Consider the following 21,852-nt stretch of genomic DNA (forward strand, 5'->3'; position numbering starts at 1 on the left):
ACAATCCTGACCCTGAACGAAGGAGCTGCAACAGAGCGCCTCCTCAAACGCCTTGACCAGGGAAGATATCAGGTGCGATCAAAATTGCTTGTAGTATCCGTCAGGCCCGGACGTTTTCCCAGACTGTGCAGAGATGGCTTCCCCCACCTCCTCTTCTGACAGCGGCAGGTCCAGTTCTGACACCAAGGACAATGGGAGAGAGGATAGCGGAATATCACTCAGAATAGGGTTTTCCTGTTCCGCCATGGGCTGTGAGACTCGGACGTACAAGCACTCGTAGTAGGAAGCAAAAGTGTGGTCAATTGCCGGCAGGTCCTCCTGTGCTGCGCCCCCCCGATCCCTGATAAGGGGCACCACTCGGGCTGAGATATCGTGGGTTGCCAGCCAGTAAAGCAGTTTTCCATTCTTATCACCCAGCTCGCATACTCTTTGGATTGAGGCCTGCCAATGCTGTCGAGCCTCCGCAAGGGACACCTGTCTGTACTCCGTAGGCTGAAGCTCCAACTGTTGCCTCAAATCCTCCCCCCTCGGGCAGTCCGGTGCGACGCTCCAGCTCTGCTATATCGACCTCCAGCTCAGTGATCCGCTGTGCTCGCTGGGCTTCTCACCGCGACGTACCAACAAGATATCCCCAGGTGGTGCTTTGTGCTTTTTGATGCTATTTTCACTAAAATCTTTAAACATTCATAACTCTTGTACTTTTGATTGGATTGTCATTGTGGTCTTGTTTTATTGCACCAAGTACTTTACACATCATCTCCAAGTTAGGCTTGACTGCTTTGCCCCAGCTACCAGGGAGTGGAGCTTGTGAGCCCTGACAAGGATTGTGGTTGTTGCTTGACCAGGGCTCACACCCCAGTCAACCAACAACCCAATTTCTTGCAACAACCAATACAGTGTTTGTAGGAAGTTGGCTCTGTATGTACTATTTCAAAGTAAGAAATAGCATGCACAGAGTCCAAGGGTTCCCCTTAGAGGTAAGATAGTGGCAAAAAGAGATCATTCTAATGCTCTATTTTGTGGTAGTGAGGTCGAGCAGTAGGCTTATCAGAGGGTAGTGTTAAGCATTCGTTGTACACACACACAGGCAATAAATGAGGAACACACACTCAAAGACAATTCCAGGCCAATAGGTTTTTGTATAGAAAAATATATTTTCTTAGTTTATTTTAAAAACCACAGGTTCAAGATTTACAAGTAATACTTCAAATGAAAGGTATTTCACTTAGGTAACTTAGGAACTTTGAATCCGCAAAATAGCATGTACAGTTTTCACAAAAATTGCAATAAGCTATTTTAAAACTAGACAGTGCAATTTTCAACAGTTCCTGGGGGAGGTAAGTGTTTGTTAGTTTTGCAGGTAATTAAACCACCTACAGGGTTCAAAGTTGGGTCCAAGGTAGCCCACCGTTGGGGGTTCAGAGCAACCCCAAAGTTACCACACCAGCAGCTCAGGGCCGGTCAGGTGCAGAGGTCAAAGTGGTGTCCAAAACGCATACGCTTCAATGGAGAAGGGGGTACCCCGTTTCCAGTCTGCCAGCATGTAGGTACCCGCGTCTTCGGAGGGCAGACCAGGGGGGTTTTGTAGGGCACCGGGGGGGGGGGGGGGGGGACAAGTCAGCACAAAAAGTACACCCTCAGCGGCACGGGGGCGGCCGAGTGCAGAGGGCAAACAGGTGTCGGGTTTGCAATGGAGTTCAATGGTAGACCCAGGGGTCTCTTCAGCGAAGCAGGCAGGCATGGGGGGGGCTCCTCAGGGTAGCCAACACCTGGGCAAGGGAGAGGGCCACCTTAGGGTCACTTCTGCACTGGAGGTCTGATCCTTCAGGTCCGGGGGGCTGCGGGTGCAGTGTCTTTACCAGGCGTCGGGTTCTTAGAAGCAGGCAGTCGAGGTCAGGGGGAGCCTCTGGATTCCCTCTGCAGGCGTCGCTGTGGGCGCTTAGGGGGGTCAACTCTGGCTACTCACAGGGTCGCAGTCGCCGGGGAGTCCTCTCTGTAGTATTGGTTCTCTGCAGGTCGAGCCGGGGGCGTCGGGTGCAGAGTGCAAAGTCTCACGCTTCCGGCGGGAAACGTGTTGTCTTTAAAAGTTGCTTCTTTGTTGCAAAGATGTTTCTTCTTTGGAGCAGAGCCGCTGTTCTCAGGAGTTCTTGGTCCTTTTAGATGCAGGGTAGTCCTCTGAGGCTTCAGAGGTCGCTGGACGCTGTGGAACGCGTCGCTGTTGCAGTTTTTCTTGAAGTGGGGAGACAGGCCGGTAGGGCTGGGGCCAAAGCAGTTGGTGTCTCCGTCTTCTCTGTAGGGCTTTCAGGTCAGCAGTCCTTCTTCGTCTTAGGTTGCAGGAATCTATCTTGCTAGGTTCTGGGCACCCCTAAATACTCAATTTAGGGGTGTGTTTAGGTCTAGGGGTTAGTAGCCAATGGCTACTAGCCCTGAGGGTGGCTACACCCTCTTTGTGCCTCCTCCCTGAGGGGAGGGGGGCACATCCCTAATCCTATTGGGGGAATCCTCCATCTTGCAAATGGAGGATTTCTAAAAGTCAGAGTCACCTCAGCTCAGGACACCTTAGGGCTGTCCTGACTGGCCAGTGACTCCTCCTTGTTTTTCTCATTATCTCCTCCGGCCTTGCCGCCAAAAGTGGGGCCGTGGCCGGAGGGGGCGGGCATCTCCACTAGCTGGAGTGCACTGGGGCGCTGTTTTAACAAAGGGGGTGAGCCTTTGAGGCTCACCGTCAGGTGTTACAGTTCCTGCAGGGGGAGGTGAGAAGCACCTCCACCCAGTACAGGCTTTTTTACTAGCCACAGAGTGACAAAGGCACTCTCCCCATGTGGCCAGCAACATGTCTGGTGTGTGGCAGGCTGGTAAAACTAGTCAGCCCACACTGGAAGTTGGGTATGTTTTCAGGGGGCATCTCTAAGATGCCCTCTGGGGTGTATTTCACAATAAAATGTACACTGGCATCAGTGTGCATTTATTGTGCTGAGAAGTTTGATACCAAACTTCCCAGTTTTCAGTGTAGCCATTATGGTGCTGTGGAGTTCGTGTATGACAGACTCCCAGACCATATACTCTTATGGCTACCCTGCACTTACAATGTCTAAGGTTTTGTTTAGACACTGTAGGGGCATAGTGCTCATGCACCTATGCCCTCACCTATGGTATAGTGCACCCTGCCTTAGGGCTGTAAGGCCTGCTAGAGGGGTGACTTATCTATGCCATAGGCAGTGTGAGGTTGGCATGGCACCCTGAGGGGAGTGCCATGTCGACTTAGTCATTTTCTCCCCACTAGCACACACAAGCTGGCAAGCAGTGTGTCTGTGCTGAGTGAGGGGTCCCCAGGGTGGCATAAGACATGCTGCAGCCCTTAGAGACCTCCCCTGGCATCAGGGCCCTTGGTACCAGTTACCAGGGACTTACCTGGATGCCAGGGTGTGCCAATTGTGGAAACAAAGGTACAGGATAGGGAAAGAACACTGGTGCTGGGGCCTGGTTAGCAGGCCTCAGCACACTTTCAAATCATAACTTGGCATCAGCAAAGGCAAAAAGTCAGGGGGTAACCATGCCAAGGAGGCATTTCCTTAGTGTTGCATAAGCATTTTTGGACCCAGGGCAAGACATATTTTGTGGCCCTCTGTTCGTAACAACTTTGAATCTAATTACCCATTTTCTGCTAATTGAAACCCACATAATGCCAAACAAATGGTGTTCACTCAAAAAAACAGCTGAAATGGGTCTTTCCCGGGGTCCCAAAAGTTCTTAAGATGAGATTGGTCTAAAAAAGACAGATTCAGAGGTGGAGATAAACAGAGTGGAGAGGCGTTACAATATAGAAATACACTCAGTTACACTACAAAGGGACAAAGTTAACTTTCTGATGAAACTGGGTGCCCTAGGCAACTGCCCACAATACCCATGCCTTATAACATCTCTGAACTAATCAAGTCACCAACCACTCCCTACTGCCATCAGCAGGCATGATACAGTCAGCACAGTAGTTCAGGGGATCATAAGTCTTGACAGCACCCACATATCACAAGACCGTGATCCCTTCCCAACATTTCAGTAGGAAACAGCCTTCCCTCAGACGGACTATATCTGCTTTTTTTAACAGAATGGGAAACCACCTACAAGCATACATGAATACCGACCTGGATTTGTGAGTAGAGCCAGAAGTGCCCACAAACTCATTCCTACTACTGAATTTGTAAATGATGAAATCCCCCGATACTGGCAGAATTTCTGGAGTTGCAAATGACATTTTAACATGTCAAACTCTGCCAGTGTTGGCTCTGTAAATCAAAGATGGAAATCTTCAAGTGCAAAATGGTCATAGTGCACATTTATATGCAACTTTGCTTGACAATAGGGACTTCAGTTTTCTAGTGAAACGGTGTAACAGAGAGATACAATGTTTTAGATTGCAAACAGTCCCTCAGAAGAAACATTCAGGTTTGGTTGAACGTTTAGTCATGTTGCATGTTATAAAGGAGTAATGTTGACTGCATCCTCAGAATACTTACCGCATGCTACACCATTGTTTTTTTCTCTACTGTCGCCATTTTGCAGCTGTTCTTGTTTTACACTCTGTGCATGATCCTGACAGACATAGATAGTCAGGCGAGGCCTAACAGACCTACATTTAACAAAATGCACTGTGTTAATCGAAACATTCAATCATCATTTACATGAAGAATAAAAAATATTTTAAGTCTGAAAGCAGACAAAATATTCTTTGTGCAGTGAATATGCATGATACTAAAACAAAATAGCAAATTATTTATCTTGACGTTCATAATCCAATCAGTTTACCCAATTTAAGTGTTTTGGAATTTCAATTAATGTCGCCTGTCATTATAGTGGTTGATTAAAAACAATACTTAATTTACTCCTCAAATATTTCCTCTTGCGATTGGAGTAGACTTCCAATTTTTGTGAAGATTTACAAAACACCAATTAAGTGGTGCTGCACTCCTACATCCATCAATACTCTTCCTCCTGTGTACTTATGTAAGCAGTCTGTCCACCACACAGAAAATCAGCACAAGTAAGTGTGACGGACACATATGTTTGCACACATTTCCTATTTCCCCCTCCAAAAACTGATAAAATATGGTAAATGTGATATTTGCTTCTCTTTATGTTGTTTGTAACTGCTAGGTTTCCTTTTATATTATCTAGACATTGTTATGTATTATGGTAAAATGTCCCTTGGCTACCACTTGCCTCATAGAACATACAATGTTATGCTTTGAATGTGACTAGGAGAGGAGAGCAGGACTGGATGGAGTTTCCTTGTTATCCTGAATGAAGCTTGGATTTCATCATTAACTGCATATACATTCCAGTCAAAAGGGGCACCATTTTGAGCTGGCCACACCAAAAGTTGTTAGACATTTACTTTGATCCCAATGCTACCCCTCAAGTACAGGTCAGGAAACTGAATTTGGAAGTGATGGATTCTGTGAGCCCAAAATTAGATTTTTTTCAAAAGAATTTCCCAAAAAATGTTCTGAGAAAGTTGGATGTGTAAAGGGATATGTGCATCATATTCATCTTTAGAAGGATGCTGTACCTGTCTCGTGTAAGGTGAGGAAGGTTCCTGTTCATTTATAAGATGCGGTCAAATGTAACCTTGATCGCATGTGTGGAGATGGGATTATTAAGGCTGTGGAAGTCTCTGAATGGATATCCCCTATGTCACTGCTAGGTTTCCTTTTATATTATCTAGACATTGTTATGTATTATGTTAGATTGTTGCCTTGGCTACCACGTGCCTCATAGGATGTAGAACGGTATGCTTTGAATGTGGCTAGGAGAGGAGATCAGGACAAGCCAGCTGACTAAATTGGAGCTTCCTTGTTATCCTGAATACATTTTGGATTTCTTCAATAACTGCATCTGGAGTATTATATTCCTTTGGACTTCACAGTACTTCTATGACCTTTTCTGCCCCTTCACACCCTGATTTATATTTTTAGAGGAAAGCAAGTATGTAAGCTGCTCCCTAGTAAAAACTCCCCAGGAAATGCTCGTGATATTCATCGGGTGCAATTTACGATCACAGAATTCCACTAAACATGATTCTGATTATTAGGATGTATAATGAGAGGCATAGCTTGGTCGGTAAGAGTAGGAATGCACATGTTTTCTGGAAATTTCAAAAGGACAAATGGTTTATAACCTTTGGAGCTCAAGTGAAATAGATTCCACAGTGCCAATTACTGGACAACAAACACCTAGCCACCTACTCTAGTTCTATCAGTTCAGAGGACCAACATCAGCTCTGTCAAGAGTAAAATGCAGTGCTTTACATTATAGTTGGTAATTCATTTTGGACTTTCAGGTTCTGAACTGTGGCTGAAGGAACAGGTGGTGTCTTGTCTCAAAATACGAGCTGCGATTTAGTACCCCAAAACGTTTAAAAATTACTTTCCACACATTCACTCACTACACTCAGACATGGCCTCACCTAGAGAACAGCAGAATGACAAGAAGCATTTTTTTTTTAAGAGTCCAGACTTCCATATCAGATCACAAATGTGAATTGTGATATAACGAAACAGCTGGAAATGAGCAGTTTAGAATCTGTGCTATTAAATCTCCCAAAATGCATGCAGCATATCAATAAGAGGCAGCATAACTGCATCCTGTACTATGGTAAAGCATATAATCTTGAGGGATATCAAGACGCCAATGCGCGTCTAAAAATAGTTGCAGATCCTTAGTTACATTGTTTTCAATGCGGTTTGCACATCAGAGGATTTTAGTGTAGTCAGAAACAGATGACCTCTGTCCTGTTTAGGTTTACTTTATAGAGAAGAAGGCAGTGACGAAAGTGACCAGCAAATTCCAAGACCTTTGTCTAATATTGGCTAATTGAGAATACCCGTCACTGTCAGGAGCAGGGTGGTCCCCGACTGACGGCCTGGTGTATAGAATTAGAAAAATGGGCGGATTGTGAGGAGACACTCCGTCTGAGGGAGGAACGACATGGAATCGTCACGCTGGACACCGCTCGAGCCTGGGGGACACTAGTAGATATGTTAAAAAAAAAAAAAAAAACTGCCCTGTCCTCGCAGGAGACCATTCCGATATCCTCCCCCCCCGCCCCCCCCCAGGGCCCCTACTCTTAAACACCCATTTTCAACAGGTCTCTCCTGCTCAGCCTATAACTCTTACCCACATTGGATGCCATTTGAACCGCAGTTCCAAACTGCCATATACATTGAGACACACAAGAGTAGACGTGCCATGATACTCATTCACGTTTTCATCTTCCCACTCGGGAACGGTTACACAGGGGGATACTGATCTACAAATTGTGGATTGCCAAATGTTACGTCAATACTGCACACCTACTCAATACCGTACAGCATATTCTGGTCTTGTTGTAACTAAACTGTTACTAAAATTAAATAAAATATTATTATTATTTTTTTAAAGGCAGGCCATGTCCTTTTTCTGCAGAGAAGGAACTTTATCTTAAGCTACACAAATGACTAACTGGGGCTACTACATAAAGAAACAAAAAAAATATTTGACTTGGGCAGACATCGACTTTGGAGCTTGAGTAGCACATAATCTACAGGGGACTAAATGTGGACCACATGAAGGGGGCATGAGCTTTTGCACACAGTCCGTAACAAGTTCACTGAAAGTGGCAAAAATCGAAGGACTAAGAAAAAAAAATCACACTATGCCTAGGACACAAGAACTCGGTAACGCCAGAGCCAGGGACATGGATCCCGGTAAGACTGCCTTAGGCACTTGTGATTGGAGCGTGTCCTGTGTTACTTATAGCTGTAGAAGGTGTTGACACATCCCAGGTGACTGCTCTCCATCCAGAATTGTGAAATTTTCCCCCTTCAAGACATTGCAGGAGAGGCAGTCACAACACTAATGAACAAGTTACTTACGTTCGGTAATGCTTTTTCTGGTGATACACTAGCTACCTGTGGATTCCTCACCTTATGAATTCTCCCAATTTGCCAGCATTCGACGGAAATATTTCTTCCCAGCTCTCTATGTCGACGAGGACGTCACAATTGGCCGACTCCCACGCGACTACGTCTGATGTCATTGTGGCAATAAGAGGTCCTCGTCGGCATGCTGACGTCAGTTTTCACCGTTTTTTACGTGCTTTTGAGGCAAACAGGTGATTACCGACATCACATACTCAACATAAATACATCAATCAAATATAATACATAACATTTATTCAAGCATAAACAGTAAAAACAAATATACATATATATATATATATATATATATATATATATATATATATATATATATATATATTTTTTTTCTTCACCCAAAGAAAACTTGGTATGACCAGACAGGCAACGGGGAGGTGGGTGGGTATCCGTGAGGAATCCACAGGTAGCTAGTGTATCCACCAGAAAATGCGTTACCGAAGATAAATAACTTCTGATGGATACAACTACCTGTGGATTCCTCACCTTATTAATAGGGTCCCAAAGCAGTACCGCACTCGGAGGTGGGTGCCTCAGTGGTCACACCAAGAAATCTTGCAGCACTGACCATGCAAAATGGCCATCCCTTCTAACCTCCGCTTCCAAGCAATAATGCTTAGCGAAAGTGTGGCGGGAAGCCCAAGTTACGGCCTTACAAAATGTCAGCCTCTGGAACACCCTTAGCCAAGGCTGAAATGGCAGACTTAGCCCTGGTGGAATGGGCCCTGCTTCCAACAGGAAGATCCTTCTTTGCCAAAGAATAACATATTTTAATACAAAGAATGACCTACCTGGACAGCGTTCTCTATGGACGGCCTTGCCTTTCCTCTTCCCCACATAGCCAATGAAGAGTTGATCGTCCACTTGAAATTCTCTGGTCCTTTCAGTATAAAAGCTTAAAGCTCTCCTTGGGTCAAGCCGATGCAGTCTCTCATCTTTCGATGGATGGGGAGGAGGGTAAAAGGAGAAGAGTGTGATGGATTGCCCCATATGAAGGGGTCACACCTTTGGTAGGAAAGCCGCCCTGGTTCTCAGCACTACCTTGTCTGCATGAAAAGATGTGAAGGGGGGGGGCTGAAGCTCACTCACACACCTAGCAGACGTGATGGCTGTGAGGAACACTGTCTTCAAACGCATAAAGGAACTGGCCGTTCCAGGACATCTGAAACAGGTCCCCCAACGCTCCTTGCACTGGATACTGGAGACTGCAGAACAACAGGCAGTGCTCGTTCTCCCAAGTGGCAAACAGGTCTACCTGAGGAAACCCCCACTTCAGGAAGATGTAATGGATCAGGTCTGGATGGAGCTGCCACTCGTGATCGGCCGAGAAACGCAGACTGAGACTGTCCGCACGCACGTTCAGAAATCCGGCCAGATGGTTTGCTACTAAGCAGATTTGATGGTCCTGAGCCCAGGACCCAAGCCGCAGAGCCTCTCTACTCCTCCCTGCTTGTTTATATACCACATCGCGGTAGTGTTGTCTGTCAGGCCTTGGACCAACTGACCGCGAAGGGAAGGGAGGAAGACCTTGAGCCAGACGCCTGCAATTCTAACAGATTGATATGAAACATCTGTTCCACTGGAGACCAATGATCTTTGACCTCCAGGTCCCTCACCCTAGAGTGGAGGCATCTGTTATAACTGTGGCCCCTGGAGGTGGTAGTGAAAACGGCCTTCCTTGGGAAAGTTTGCCGTCCACAGACCACCATTGCAGGTCCGCTGCAGTGTCTCTGGAGATCGTTATCAACTCCTCGAGATCCCCTTTGTGCTGAAACCACTGCCGGCGGAGGCACCACTGAAGAGCCCTCATATGCCAGTGTGCATGAGTGACCAACAGAATGCAAGAAGCGAAAAGACCGAGCAGATGAAGGACCTTGAGGACTGGAACAACCGCTCCATTTTGAAACATTGGAATCAACGCCTGAATATCCTGAATCCGCTGAGGCGGAGGAAAGGCCCGATCCAAAGTTGTGTCCAGTACTGCCCCTATGAACAGGAGATGAGAGGGCTCCAGGTGAAATTTGGGCACGTTTATCGAAAAGCCCAGATCGAACAACAACTGGGTTGGCATCCGCAGGTGATGTAACACGAGCTCTGGAGACTTGGCCTTGATCAACCAATCGTCCAGGTAAGGGAACACCGCTATTCCCTTCCTCCTAAGACTTGCTGCAACCACCGCCATCACCTTAGTGAAGACTCGAGGTGCGGAAGTAAGACCAAATGGAAGGACCGCAAACTGGTAGTGTTCCGACCCCACCACAAACCAGAAATACTTCCTGTGCTACTTGAGAATAGAGGAAAGCATCCTGCAAGTTGACAAACCCCATCCAATCCTCTTTGTTCAACGCCTGAAGCACCTGCGCTAGGGTCAGCATTTTGAATATCTCCTGTTTGAGGAACCAATTCAATACCCTCAAGTCCAGGATAGGCCTCAAACGACCATCCTTCTTGGGGATCAGGAAATATCTTGAATAACAACCCTGACCCCTTTCCTGCTCTGGAACCAACTCCACTGCACCTTACGATAAAAGGACTAGAACTTCCTGCTGTAATAACAGGAGATGATCTTCTGTGCAAAAGGATGGGCGGGGAGCGATGGGAGGAGGAAACTCCAAAAAAGGAAGGGCATAACCTTTCCCCACAATATTGAGGACCCAGGAGTCCAATGTGATTAACTCCCACCCACGGAGAAAATGAAATAACCTTCCCCCTACAGGAGAAAGATGAGACGCAATGGGCGGAGAACTAAGGCTGCTTTCCTTGCTGCACCCCCTGGAGGAAGAGGACGAGGCAGGGTGCTGCTGGGTTGCCCCTCTTGATATAACTCTACCCCACCCTCTATAGGACCTATAGGGCAGACTTGAAGGTTGTTGGCCTGCTGTTTGGGGTCTCCCACGAAAGGATGCTCCTCATCCAAACCCCCTAAACCTCCTAAAGGATCTGAATGGGGTGGCAGTGGAAGCCCGCAGGTCCAAGGACTTGGCAGTAGCCCTACTCTTTTTAAAGCGCTCTAACGCAGAGTCAGACTTAGCCCCAAACAACTTGTCCCCATCAAAGGGCAGGTCCAAAAGGGTCGTCTGGACATCTGTCGAGAACCCAGAAGACCTCAACCACGTATTTCTTCTGGTGACAATGGAACTGCCTATCGCTCTGGCCACAGAGTCCGTAGTGTCCAGGCCCGACTGAATAACTTGCGTAGCAGCAGCCTGAGCATCCGACAGGAGTCCCTGCATCTCCAAAGACAGATCTGGTAGCACAGCCTTGGCCACGTCCATCAGAGCATGTATGTATCTGATCAAAACACAAGTCGCATTGGCAGATTTGAGGGCCATGCTACGTGAAGAAAAGGTATTTTTGGCAGACTGTCCATCCTCTTGGGTTCCCTATCTAAAGGCGTGCCCGGGAAGGAACCAGGAGCCGAATGAGATGAGCATGAAGCCTGGACCGCGAAACTCTCCGGAGTCGGATGTTTCAACAGGAAACCTGGGTCCTCCGGAGCCATTCTATACCTCCTTGCAACCGATCTGCTAACAGCAGACTAAGTCACAGGCTTTTTCCAGATCTCCAGAATAGGCTCCGTAAGAGCATCTTTAAAAGGCAAAAGTGGCTCCGCAGCAGCTGACGCAGGATGGAAGACCTCAGTTAAGATATTAGTCTTCACCTCTGCAAATGGTAGTGGGAGGTCCAGAAAATCTGCCGCCTTCCTTACCACAGAATGAAAATTCCCCAGAAGAGGCTAAATCCCACTCAGAGGAAGTATCTAGTCCACTTGCTGAGTCCAAACCCTGATAGTCCCCCAGGGGCTCAGCAATTTCTCCTTCCTCCAGGAGTTGCCTCTGATACTCTTGTTCTTCTAAAAGTCTGAGAGCCTTTCTCCTTGACCTTAACCTGGCCTCTGTTCTCAGCGTCGACATGGAATTCACCTACGTCAAACATCTCGGCTGATGTGGACCAGGAGACATACCCCACTCTACGGATCCATCTGACGCCGGAACCGAATCCATTAGCACTGAGGGCACACGGGCCGCTTCACCGACGTCGAATGAGTATGGGGCGACGTCATCGGCACCACTGGTCTCGCAGGTGATGTCACCGGCATCAAATGTCTTCCGGGCAACACCAACGGTATTGGCGCCGGACCAACACCCTCCGCAGGGCAAAAGGGCATAAACAGTGCCAGTCTATATGGAGCCGGAGCGCCTATTGAAAAGGCCAAAAGACCTGTGGGACCAGCAGGTGCACCACCATGACATTTAAAAATGCCGCTGGGTCCGCACCCGGAGCTGGGAAGGCTGGATACCCCTGTCCCTCCTGTGGCACCGGCGCCAGATCCGGAATGTCCTATTGCGCTCCAGGCGAAAAGCGAGGACTCTCCTGAGGCTCAACCACCTCAAAGACTGAAAGTGCCGGAGACTTTTGAGGACTCAGAGGTGATGGTCGCCGTCAGACTAACCTCCCACGTCGCAGACTTGATGGAGACCTCGATCGGGACCGACCTCTATCCGAACGACATCAGGAATCATGCTAACGCCGTTTCTTGTGCAACCTCGAGGATTTTCCAGAAGACCTCCGATTACTCCTATGCTTCTCCTTCTTCTTCGCTTTGGCCAAAAAGAGTTTGGCCTCCCACTCCTTGAGCGCCTTTGGGTTCATCCTCTGGCATGAACCACACTCCTCCACATTGTCCTCAGAACTCAAGCACAACAGGCAGTCATTGTGCGGGTCTGTCACCGACATGCACCCCCCGCACTCCTGATAAGGCTTGAATCTGGATTTCCGGGAAGGAGACATTGTAACCTACAAGTAAACACCTTCGGTAACAGTAACTCCCACGAGCTAGGAAAAAAACGTTATGCTTTGAAGGCAAGGAAAAAAGGGAACTGACGTCAGCACAGTGACGAGGACCTCTTATTGCCACAATGACGTCAGACGGGGTCGCTTGGGAGTTGGGCAATTGTGACGTCCTCGTCGACGTAAACAGCTGGGAAGAATAATTTCCGTTGAATGCTGGCGCATTGGGAGAATTCATAAGGTGAGGAATCCACAGGTAGTTGTATCCATCAGAAATGCCTGTGAAAGGACCAGAGACAAAGTAAATATATGTGACAATATGCAATAAAACAAAAGCAGAATAGAGAAAAAATAATGTCAGTATGGAACAAAAGTGAAATCTGAACGCTGTGCAAACTCCATTTCAATACGTGTACATAACCCATCGACTGGCTACACATTCTCGCAAGTTGTTCACAAGTGAGCATTATTTTCAGGTCATCCTCCTCAACATTTCTGCTTCAAAATTTCATATAGCATGCATATCACTACACTCCCACAATCCAGTATATTATTGCCCTATAAATATGCCCACCAACCAATCAAATATTGAATCAGATGTAATGAAATGTAGCACAGTACCTGGATTTAAGTGTGTTGAAAAGTCGAATTCCATCTGCAGGACCACAGATTTGAATTAGATCGTCTCTACTAAGCTTAAGTAAATCAGCCCCTATTAAGAAAATGCAAAAACAAGTCTATACCTAATAAGGTCTTAACAACCAACAATCTTAAATATTTGTTTCCAATACACTGCAAAGAATTTTAGCTGGTACATCAGACAAAAACTTACAAATCACTACCTACCTAGCATTGCAACAGAAAACCTTACACACTACTGTAGATGACATGGACATCTGCTGTCTTAAATTACACCCTCTGGAGTCAGCTGAGATGCTACACCATACTGAGAATATGTAAAGAGTGGTCCAGGTTTTAATTATCCTGCACTTGCATTCTGAGAACTCTGGGCCCTGTGGACATGCAAACAGGATGTTACCGACACAAAAATGCTTTTTCATATGTACAAAACACAAATTGTGATTCAGTAACATGTTACTGAATCGCAATTTATGTTTGGAGATTAGGTTTTTGGACTGTTTACCGCGTCCGTTCTAAATACTGAATTGTAGTGCTATGCATGAATGTTTTTCGACCAAAAGACGGTCGCAAAACATTAATTTTTTTATTGGCACCTCAAGGGTGGTGGCAGGAATTCACAAATGGGAACGCATCCTGATCAGACCTGTTCCCCTTTGTGAATGCTGAAACAAATATTTTTAGGAGCAAGCAGTGGTCCAAGGGACCACTGGCTACTTAAAAAAAAAAAAAAAGTAAACATTTCATTTTATTTTATGAAATGCATCCAGTTTTCCTTTAAGAAAAATGAGCTACATTTAACAAAAAATAAGGTTGCTCTATTAAAAAGCAATCACAGAGATGGTTGTCTGCTGACCCCAGCAGGCGGCCATCCCATGTTACAGCTGCAATTCCTAATACAAATTGCTACCTGCTGATTGAAATTCATGAGGTAGGTCTATTTGCAACCCTATGGCCTAAATTCTCAATAGCCACTTTAGAGGTTGTTCTGCATGCCACTTTGGAAGGTGTGTGCAGATTGTGTGCACAAAGGGCTTCAGCAGTGGTGATTTCTCCTTTAGGGCAGAGGAGTGTTGCCCCTCTGCCTAAAGCGCTCCCCAGGGATGAAAACTAAAATGGTAATAAAGTTCATTCATTACCATTTTATTTTCTATCCTCCTGTCCTGAATCGAGTTTCAGGTTGGGCCGGGGCAACTGCAGCTGAGTGGCTGCAATGAGCTGCACACTTAAGTGTAAAGTGCGCATGTCTTTTTGGCCGGCTGTCCTGCAACGACCAGATAGACAGGCACACTTTAAACTTCTCTAACTCAGCTGTCTTAAGATAGCTGGATTGGAGAAAACAAAGGCCTCTAGTACTCTTGTGAACACTGAGAGAGGCCGCTCCCTCCAATCCGGCATGAAAGAAGCGCCAGGATTGCTTCAGGGAATTTGCTGGGGTCAGTAAAAACGACCTTGCTTGATATGAGGAAGAGAAAGCTCCATAAAATACAAACTCACATGATAGTGGCAGCTATGGTGTTAACAAAGCACCCGATGGCCATACATACATACATACATACATACATACATACATACATACATACATTAAGTGGCATCAGGTTTGCCACAGGTCATGCTGGTGAAAAAAGATTTGCTGGAGTGGTCACCAAAGGTCTAGCTGTTTGGGTTGAGACGCTTGTGACTATTACGGACCTCTCCTTGCAATGGGCATCGCTGAGTATAGGGAATTTGGTAAAAGGACGAATAGATCTCATAAGATAGGTGGATGACATGGCTGCATGCCATGCAAACGTGGTAAAAATGGTTAAGAAATATTCTAACATGCACAATGTACCTTCTTGCACTCTCAGTTGTACATGTTATATTCTTTGTTGTTTGTTTTTTATGTTTAAAATGCCAATAAAAAGATTTTCTTTTTAAAGTTATGTTAAATTTGGCATATAGTCATACAAGCTAGGATTGTTACACCATCGACTAATTCTATTCAAGAAAAGGTTTAACAGATTGAGGGGTTAGTTCTAGAGTTCTATAAACCTCTGATTGAGAAAACAAACAAGCAAAAATGGTCATGCTTCCCAGGTTACTATATTACTTCATGAACCTCTTATTGTACTTACTGGTGAGGTTTTTCCATACCCTAGACCCTCTGTTGGGTGACCTCCTCTGGCAGAATGGACGCAGAGTGTGGCTCAGGCAAACCTAAGACTCCAAACTGACAGCGGTGGCCCAGGAGCCCTGAACTTTGAACAATATTACCTTGCACCTCAATTGCAGTGGGTGTGTTGCTGGATGGTGATCACCAGCTTGATGACAGGTTTGCTGGATGTCCCGTTGCAACTAGAACAACTCTTTTGTGCATCACTACACCACCGCCCACACCCCAATTTACTATGGTCAGCACACTGCTGCTATCAAAGGAGTTTGCAAATAATAGCACACATCAAACCATGCACAACAGATATTCCTCTAGGCCGCCAGTGGTTCTTAACCTGCGGTTTGGGGACCCCTGGGGGTCCACAAAGCCTTTCCAGAGGGTCTGTGACTGCTTAGAAAATGTATTATTAACTTTTTATTATATTTTTTCTTTGTGAATTAAATACAATGTTTCATTATCTGAGTATTTGTTTGATGAATGCTTCTTAATTTATTTTTGTGCATTGTTTTGCAGTGCAAATCAGTTAAAACACTTAGCCGGGATCCTCGCCTCCCAATAATGATTCAGTGCGAGGGCCCAGATTCCAAAAATGATTTAGTGGGGGTCCCTGGGTTCCAGTAGTGACTAAGTGGGGGTCCACAGAAGTCAAAAAAGTTAAGAACCCCTGCTCTAGGCCTCCAACCTCCAAGGCAGCAAAGATGCTTTAACACTTACTGACCTAAAGCACTAGCACTGTACTGACTATGGGAGACCGTTTTCGTGATGGGCTACTCATTGACCTTTGTTGAATAGAAAAAACAATCTTACATCCACAAAGATCAATTCTTAATGTTTAAGGCGCTGAACCATTTCTTTGCTCTTACTGGATCACTGTGTTGATGTAACCACAAACGTACACTGTCTTGCAATACATGCACACTATGGGCTGAGGTTGTCATACTATTAGCTGATTGGCTAAGGCATTTGGTCGGCTTACAGAGATCTCACTGAAACCCCTTTGTGTGAAGTGAGAGACAGGAAGGAATACAGAAGGAAATATTAATTATCATGAACAGTTTCTACGAAAGCAAAATGTAAGCTTCAGCAATTTAACATACTACAAAGAGCCTATCAACTAGATTCTAATAACAAGCTTTGGCCAGGTCCCTAGACATCGCCTTACTACTCACTAAGGGGGTCATTCTGACCCTGGCGGCCGGTGGCCGCCAGGGCCACCGACCACGGGAGCACCGCCAACAGGCTGGCGGTGCTCCAACGAGCATTCTGACCGCGGCGGTTCAGCCGCGGTCAGAAGCGGAAAGTCAGCGGTCTCCCGCCGACTTTCCGCTGCTCGTTTGAATCCTCCATGGCTGCGGAGCGCGCTCCGCAGCCATGAGGATTCTGACCCCCCCCCTACCGCCATCCTGTTCATGGCGGGAAAGCCGCCATGAACAGGATGGCGGTAGGGGGGGTCGCGGGGCCCCTGGGGGCCCCTGCCATGCCCATGCCAATGGCATGGGCACGGCAGGGGCCCCCGTAAGAGGGCCCCGCAAGGTATTTCAGTGTCTGCCTTGCAGACACTGAAATACGCGACGGGTGCTACTGCACCCGTCGCACCTTCCCACTCCGCCGGCTCGATTACGAGCCGGCATCCTCGTGGGAAGGGAGTTTTTCCCTGGGCTGGCGGGCGGTCTTTTGGAGACCGCCCGCCAGCCCAGGGAAAAACTCATAATACCCTCCGCGGTCTTCTGACCGCGGAGCGGTATTATGGGGGCGGAATTCTGGCGGGCGGCCTCCGCCGCCCGCCAGAATTAGAATCAGCCCCTAAGTGTGTTCTCACACAGACCTGGAAAGCCAGCTCACCTCCAAGTATGTCTGAGTGGAGCAAGCCCTTTATGGCATGGGACAAGGCACAGAGTAGGCACTCACAACTGAGGAACCCTTAGAGCTTCATAAGCACTTTTTGTCCCGGAGATCATCTTCTCACAAGGATTTACATGAATATTTATTATGCCATGCCATATATATTTGTAAAAGTATGTCTGTTACTTCCAAATGTAATATTGCTCAATGCCTGAGAAGATTATTGCTAAGTGTTTGTGCATTGTTTTCAGGAGGATGGTACCTCTTCAAGTGCATGAAATACCCCGTAATTGCCTATAATGGCACCATACTAATAAATATACAAAACACACATGATGAAATCCTCAAAGGGCCATCACATTAACGCTTTAGATTGCATGTAACTAACTCCATTATGTACCATACTACGCGCCAATCCAAAAATCGCAATAAAATCTAGACTGACATTGGTCAGATCCGTCAGTTTGAACTGGATCTCCTAGGCAGCAGGGAGGAAGAGTTGATGAACATGGTAAAGCAGCTAAAATCACAGGAACTGGCCTTGAAGCTCAGCCATTTCTTGTTCTCACCAGCCTGAAGACAAAGAGAAAGCCCATCAGATTATGCGCAAGACTTTTAGAAAGATCTGAAAGCGCATAAGGAAAGAAATTTCAAGAAAGAAATCAAAGAAACTAGCCCAGTGTTCCCCTTCTTTATCCAGATCATCAAAGGAAGACACTTGTGTTAGGTGCCACAAACCAGACAGTCCAGTAGGAGTCTAAGGGAAGCTCAATTCCAATTAAACTCCAGAGCAACAAGAAAACAGGAGTGCGGTCACCAGCTAAAATCTCATGCTTTGAAAGAAAGCAATCTAATCCACAGTGAAGACACCTGAGAACCTGGCTGTACAACAGGAGAGAGAGAAACCACTGCCAAGTTGGAAACCTCAGGTATTTCGATGAACACAACACCCAATTGTGCAGCAGGGCCTGGTGTACCTAGGTGGCTACCTTGGGGTCCAACTTGAGATACAAGTTGAATAAATTGCCTTCATGTTGGAGGCAGACTGGCATAAATCTCATATGATGGAAAGTCCAGGAAAAGCCATCTTGCCAGCGGGTCGCATTGGTGAAGTAGAGCCAGGTGCCCACGGACAGTGGGTCACTGCTAATATTTGCTCTGACCACAGCTACCTAGATGCAGCACCATATCAACCAGCCAAGCTGGCAAAAGTAGTCATGACTACAGTTCTGATAAGGAAGATGACCAACTTCTGAAATTGGAGGAATCATTGATGCAGAGACAGTCAAAGAAAGCCTGTGACGCCAGTAGGACTGGATGGTTAACATCTTTCCTACATGCAAATTGGATGTGGGGGAAGGCAAATGAGTAGAACATCAGATATATCTGAAGGACAACAAACCCTTTATGGAACGGTCCTAATGCCACGCGCCAGGAGATGTAGTAGATGTCAGGAGACATGGGAAAGATCCCATATGAGACTCACTGACCACTGCCAAATGCCACGCCATACTTAGAGTAGATGGCATGCTTGGCATCCTCAGTTGGAGCCAATGGGTCTCTCTATTGGATCATCAGAATAGGTACTACCGGGTGCAGATTAAACTACATCCCAGCTTCTATGAATTAGGGAAGATACTCCAGAGACTCTCAGCCAAATCAAATCATTAATATTTATAAAGCGCGCTACTCACCCGTGCGGGTCTCAAGGCGCTAGGGGAAAAAGGGGGGGGGGGTTACTGCTGCTCGAAGTGCCAGGTTTTTAGGAGTCTCCGGAATGCGGAGTGGTCCTGGGTGGTCCTGAGGCTGGTGGGGAGGGAGTTCCAGGTCTTGGCTGCCAGGAAGGAGAAGGACCTCCCACCCGCCGTGGAGCGGCGGATGCGAGGGACGGCAGCGAGCGTGGGGCCCAAGGAACGGAGGAGACGGGTGGGGGCGTAGAAGCTGAGGCGACGGTTGAGGTAATCTGGTCCCTTGTTGTGGAGGGCTTTGTGTGCGTGGGTGAGAAGTCTGAAGGTGATCCTTTTGCTGACTGGGAGCCAATGCAGGTGTCTCAGGTGTGCGGAGATGTGGCTGTTGCGGGGTACGTCGAGGATGAGGCGGGCCGAGGCGTTTTGAATACGTTGCAGGCGTTTTTGGAGCTTGGCGGTGGTCCCAGCATAGAGGGTGTTGCCGTAGTCCAGGCGGCTTGTGACGAGGGCGTGGGTCACGGTTTTTCTAGTGTCGGCGGAAGATCTTGCGGAGCATGCGGAGGGTGAGGAAGCAGGCGGAGGACACGCCGTTGACTTGATTGGTCATGGTGAGAAGAGGGTCCAAGATGAAGCCGAGGTTGCGGGCGTGGTTTGCGGGGGTCGGTGCGGTGCCGAGGGCCGTGGGCCACCAGGAGTCGTCCCAAGCGGACGGGGTGTTGCCGAGGATGAGGACTTCCTTTTGCCAGAGTTCAGCTTTAGGCGGCTGAGCCTCATCCAATCTGTGACGTCCTTCATGCCCTCTTGTAGGTTGGTCTTGGTGCTGGCGGGGTCCTTGGTGAGGGAGAGTATAAGTTGGGTGTCGTCGGCGTAGGAGGTGATGATGATGTCGTGCTTGCGTACGATGTCGGCGAGGGGGCTCATGTAGACATTGAAGAGTGTCGGGCTGAGTGATGAGCCTTGAGGTACGACGCAGATGATCTCGGTGGGGTCTGAGCGAAACGGAGGGAGGTAGACTCTTTGGGATCGGTTTGAGAGGAAGGAGGCGATCCAGTCCAGGGCCTGGCCTTGGATCCCGGTGGAGCGGAGGCGGGTGATTAGGGTGCGGTGACAGACGGTGTCGAAGCAGCCGAGAGGTCGAGGAGGATGAGGGCGACTGTTTCACCGTTGTCCATCAGGGTTCTGATGTCGTCTGTGACTGAGATGAGGGCGGTTTCAGTGCTGTGGTTGGTTAGGAATACGGTTTGTGAAGGGTCGAGCAGGTTGTTGTCTTCCAGGAAGGTGGTCAGCTGTTTGTTGACGGCCTTCTCTATTACCTTGGCGGGGAAGGTGAGGAGCGAGATGGGGCGGAAGTTTTTCAGGTCGCTCGGGTCAGCCGTAGGTTTCTTTAGTAGTGCGTTGACTTCGGCGTGTTTCCAGCATTCGGGGAAGGTAGCAGAAGAAAAAGAGGAGTTGATGACGGCCTGGAGGTGCGAGCGATGATGTCGTCGGCTTTATTGAAGATGAAGTGAGGGCAGGGGTCCGATGGAGTGCCGGAGTGGATCGAGTTCATGGTGGTTTTGGTTTCTTCGGTGTTGATGTGGGTCCAGTCGTTGAGGGTGATGGTCGGAGGTGTGGGTTCGGTGATGCTTGGTTGGGTCTGGTGTCCGAAGCTGTCGTGGAGGTCGCTGATCTTGCGATGGAAGAAGATGGCGAGGGAGTTGCACAGATCTTGTGAGGGCGTGACGGCGTTGGCGTTGGGGTTGGAGAACTCCTTGACGATGCTAAAAAGTTCTCTGCTGTTGTGGCTGTTTTTGTCCAGTCTGTCGGTAAAAAAGTTCCTTTTGGCAGCGCGGATCAGGTGGTGGTGTTCGCGGGTAGCGTTCTTGAGGGCGGTCATGTTGTCCGCGGTGTGGTCCTTGTGCCAGGCCTTCTCGAGGGCGCGACAAGTTTTCTTCGATTCTTTGAGGGTGTCAGAGAACCAGAGAGGTTTTTTGGTGTTGGCCTGTCGATGCGTGCGTTTGAGCGGAGCAAGGTTGTCTGCGCAGTTGGAGATCCAGTTCGTGAGGCTGAGGGCTGCGTCGTTGGGGTCAGTGGTGAGGGTGGGTTGGTTGGCGGTGAGTGCGGAGAAGAGTTGCTCTTCGGGGATTTTGTTCCACTGTCGACGAGGGATGGGTTGAGTGCGGAGGTGGCGGGTCTTGCGTCGGAATGTGAAATGTACACAGCTGTGGTCGGTCCAGTGTAGAGCGGAGGTGTGGCTGAAGAAGACGTGTTTGCTGGCGGAGAAGATGGGGTCAAGCGTGCGACGGCGATGTGGGTGGCGGTGTTCACCAGTTGCTTGAGGCCGAGGTTGGCGAGCAGGGTGGTGGTGTTGGGGTCGTTGTTTTGTTCCAGATGGAAGTTGAGGTCGCCTAGGAGGATGTAGTCCGGCAAGGGAGTGCAGGGAGATGAAGTCGGCGATGGCGTCGCTGAAAGGGGCGCGCGGTCCGGGAGGACGGTAGACTAGGGATTCTCTGAGGGTGGTCCTGGGGTCGGTGTGAATCTGAAAATGCAGGTGTTCAGAGGCGAGAGGGGTGTCTTCGGTGGAGGTGGTGACGCTGATGGAGTCTTTGAAGACGATGGCGATACCTCCTCCTACTTGGTTGGTGCGGTCTTTTCTGGAGATCTTGTAGCCTTCGGGGATGGCGGTGGCGATGTCTGGAGCAGAGGAGGCGTTCATCCAGGTCTCAGTGATGAAGGCGACGTCCAGTGCTGTGGAGTCCAGGAGGTCCCAGAGTTCAACGGCGTGCTT

General features: G+C 47.9%; 1 protein-coding gene across 4 annotated transcripts in view; it reads right to left on the minus strand.

Moving 5' to 3' along the window:
• Nucleotides 1-21,852, minus strand: part of UBP1 (upstream binding protein 1) — a 528,279-nt gene that overhangs the window by 82,146 nt on the left and 424,281 nt on the right. For all 4 annotated transcript variants that reach the window (XM_069214387.1, XM_069214377.1, XM_069214369.1 and 1 more), the window contains 2 exons: nucleotides 13,383-13,473; nucleotides 4,515-4,627 (listed from right to left, as the gene is read on the minus strand). In XM_069214387.1, the coding sequence (XP_069070488.1) occupies nucleotides 4,515-4,627; nucleotides 13,383-13,473 (204 nt within the window). The remainder of the gene's footprint in view (nucleotides 1-4,514; nucleotides 4,628-13,382; nucleotides 13,474-21,852) is intronic.

This window comes from Pleurodeles waltl, chromosome 2_1, assembly GCF_031143425.1.
Source record: "Pleurodeles waltl isolate 20211129_DDA chromosome 2_1, aPleWal1.hap1.20221129, whole genome shotgun sequence".
Taxonomy (NCBI): Eukaryota; Metazoa; Chordata; class Amphibia; order Caudata; family Salamandridae; genus Pleurodeles; species Pleurodeles waltl.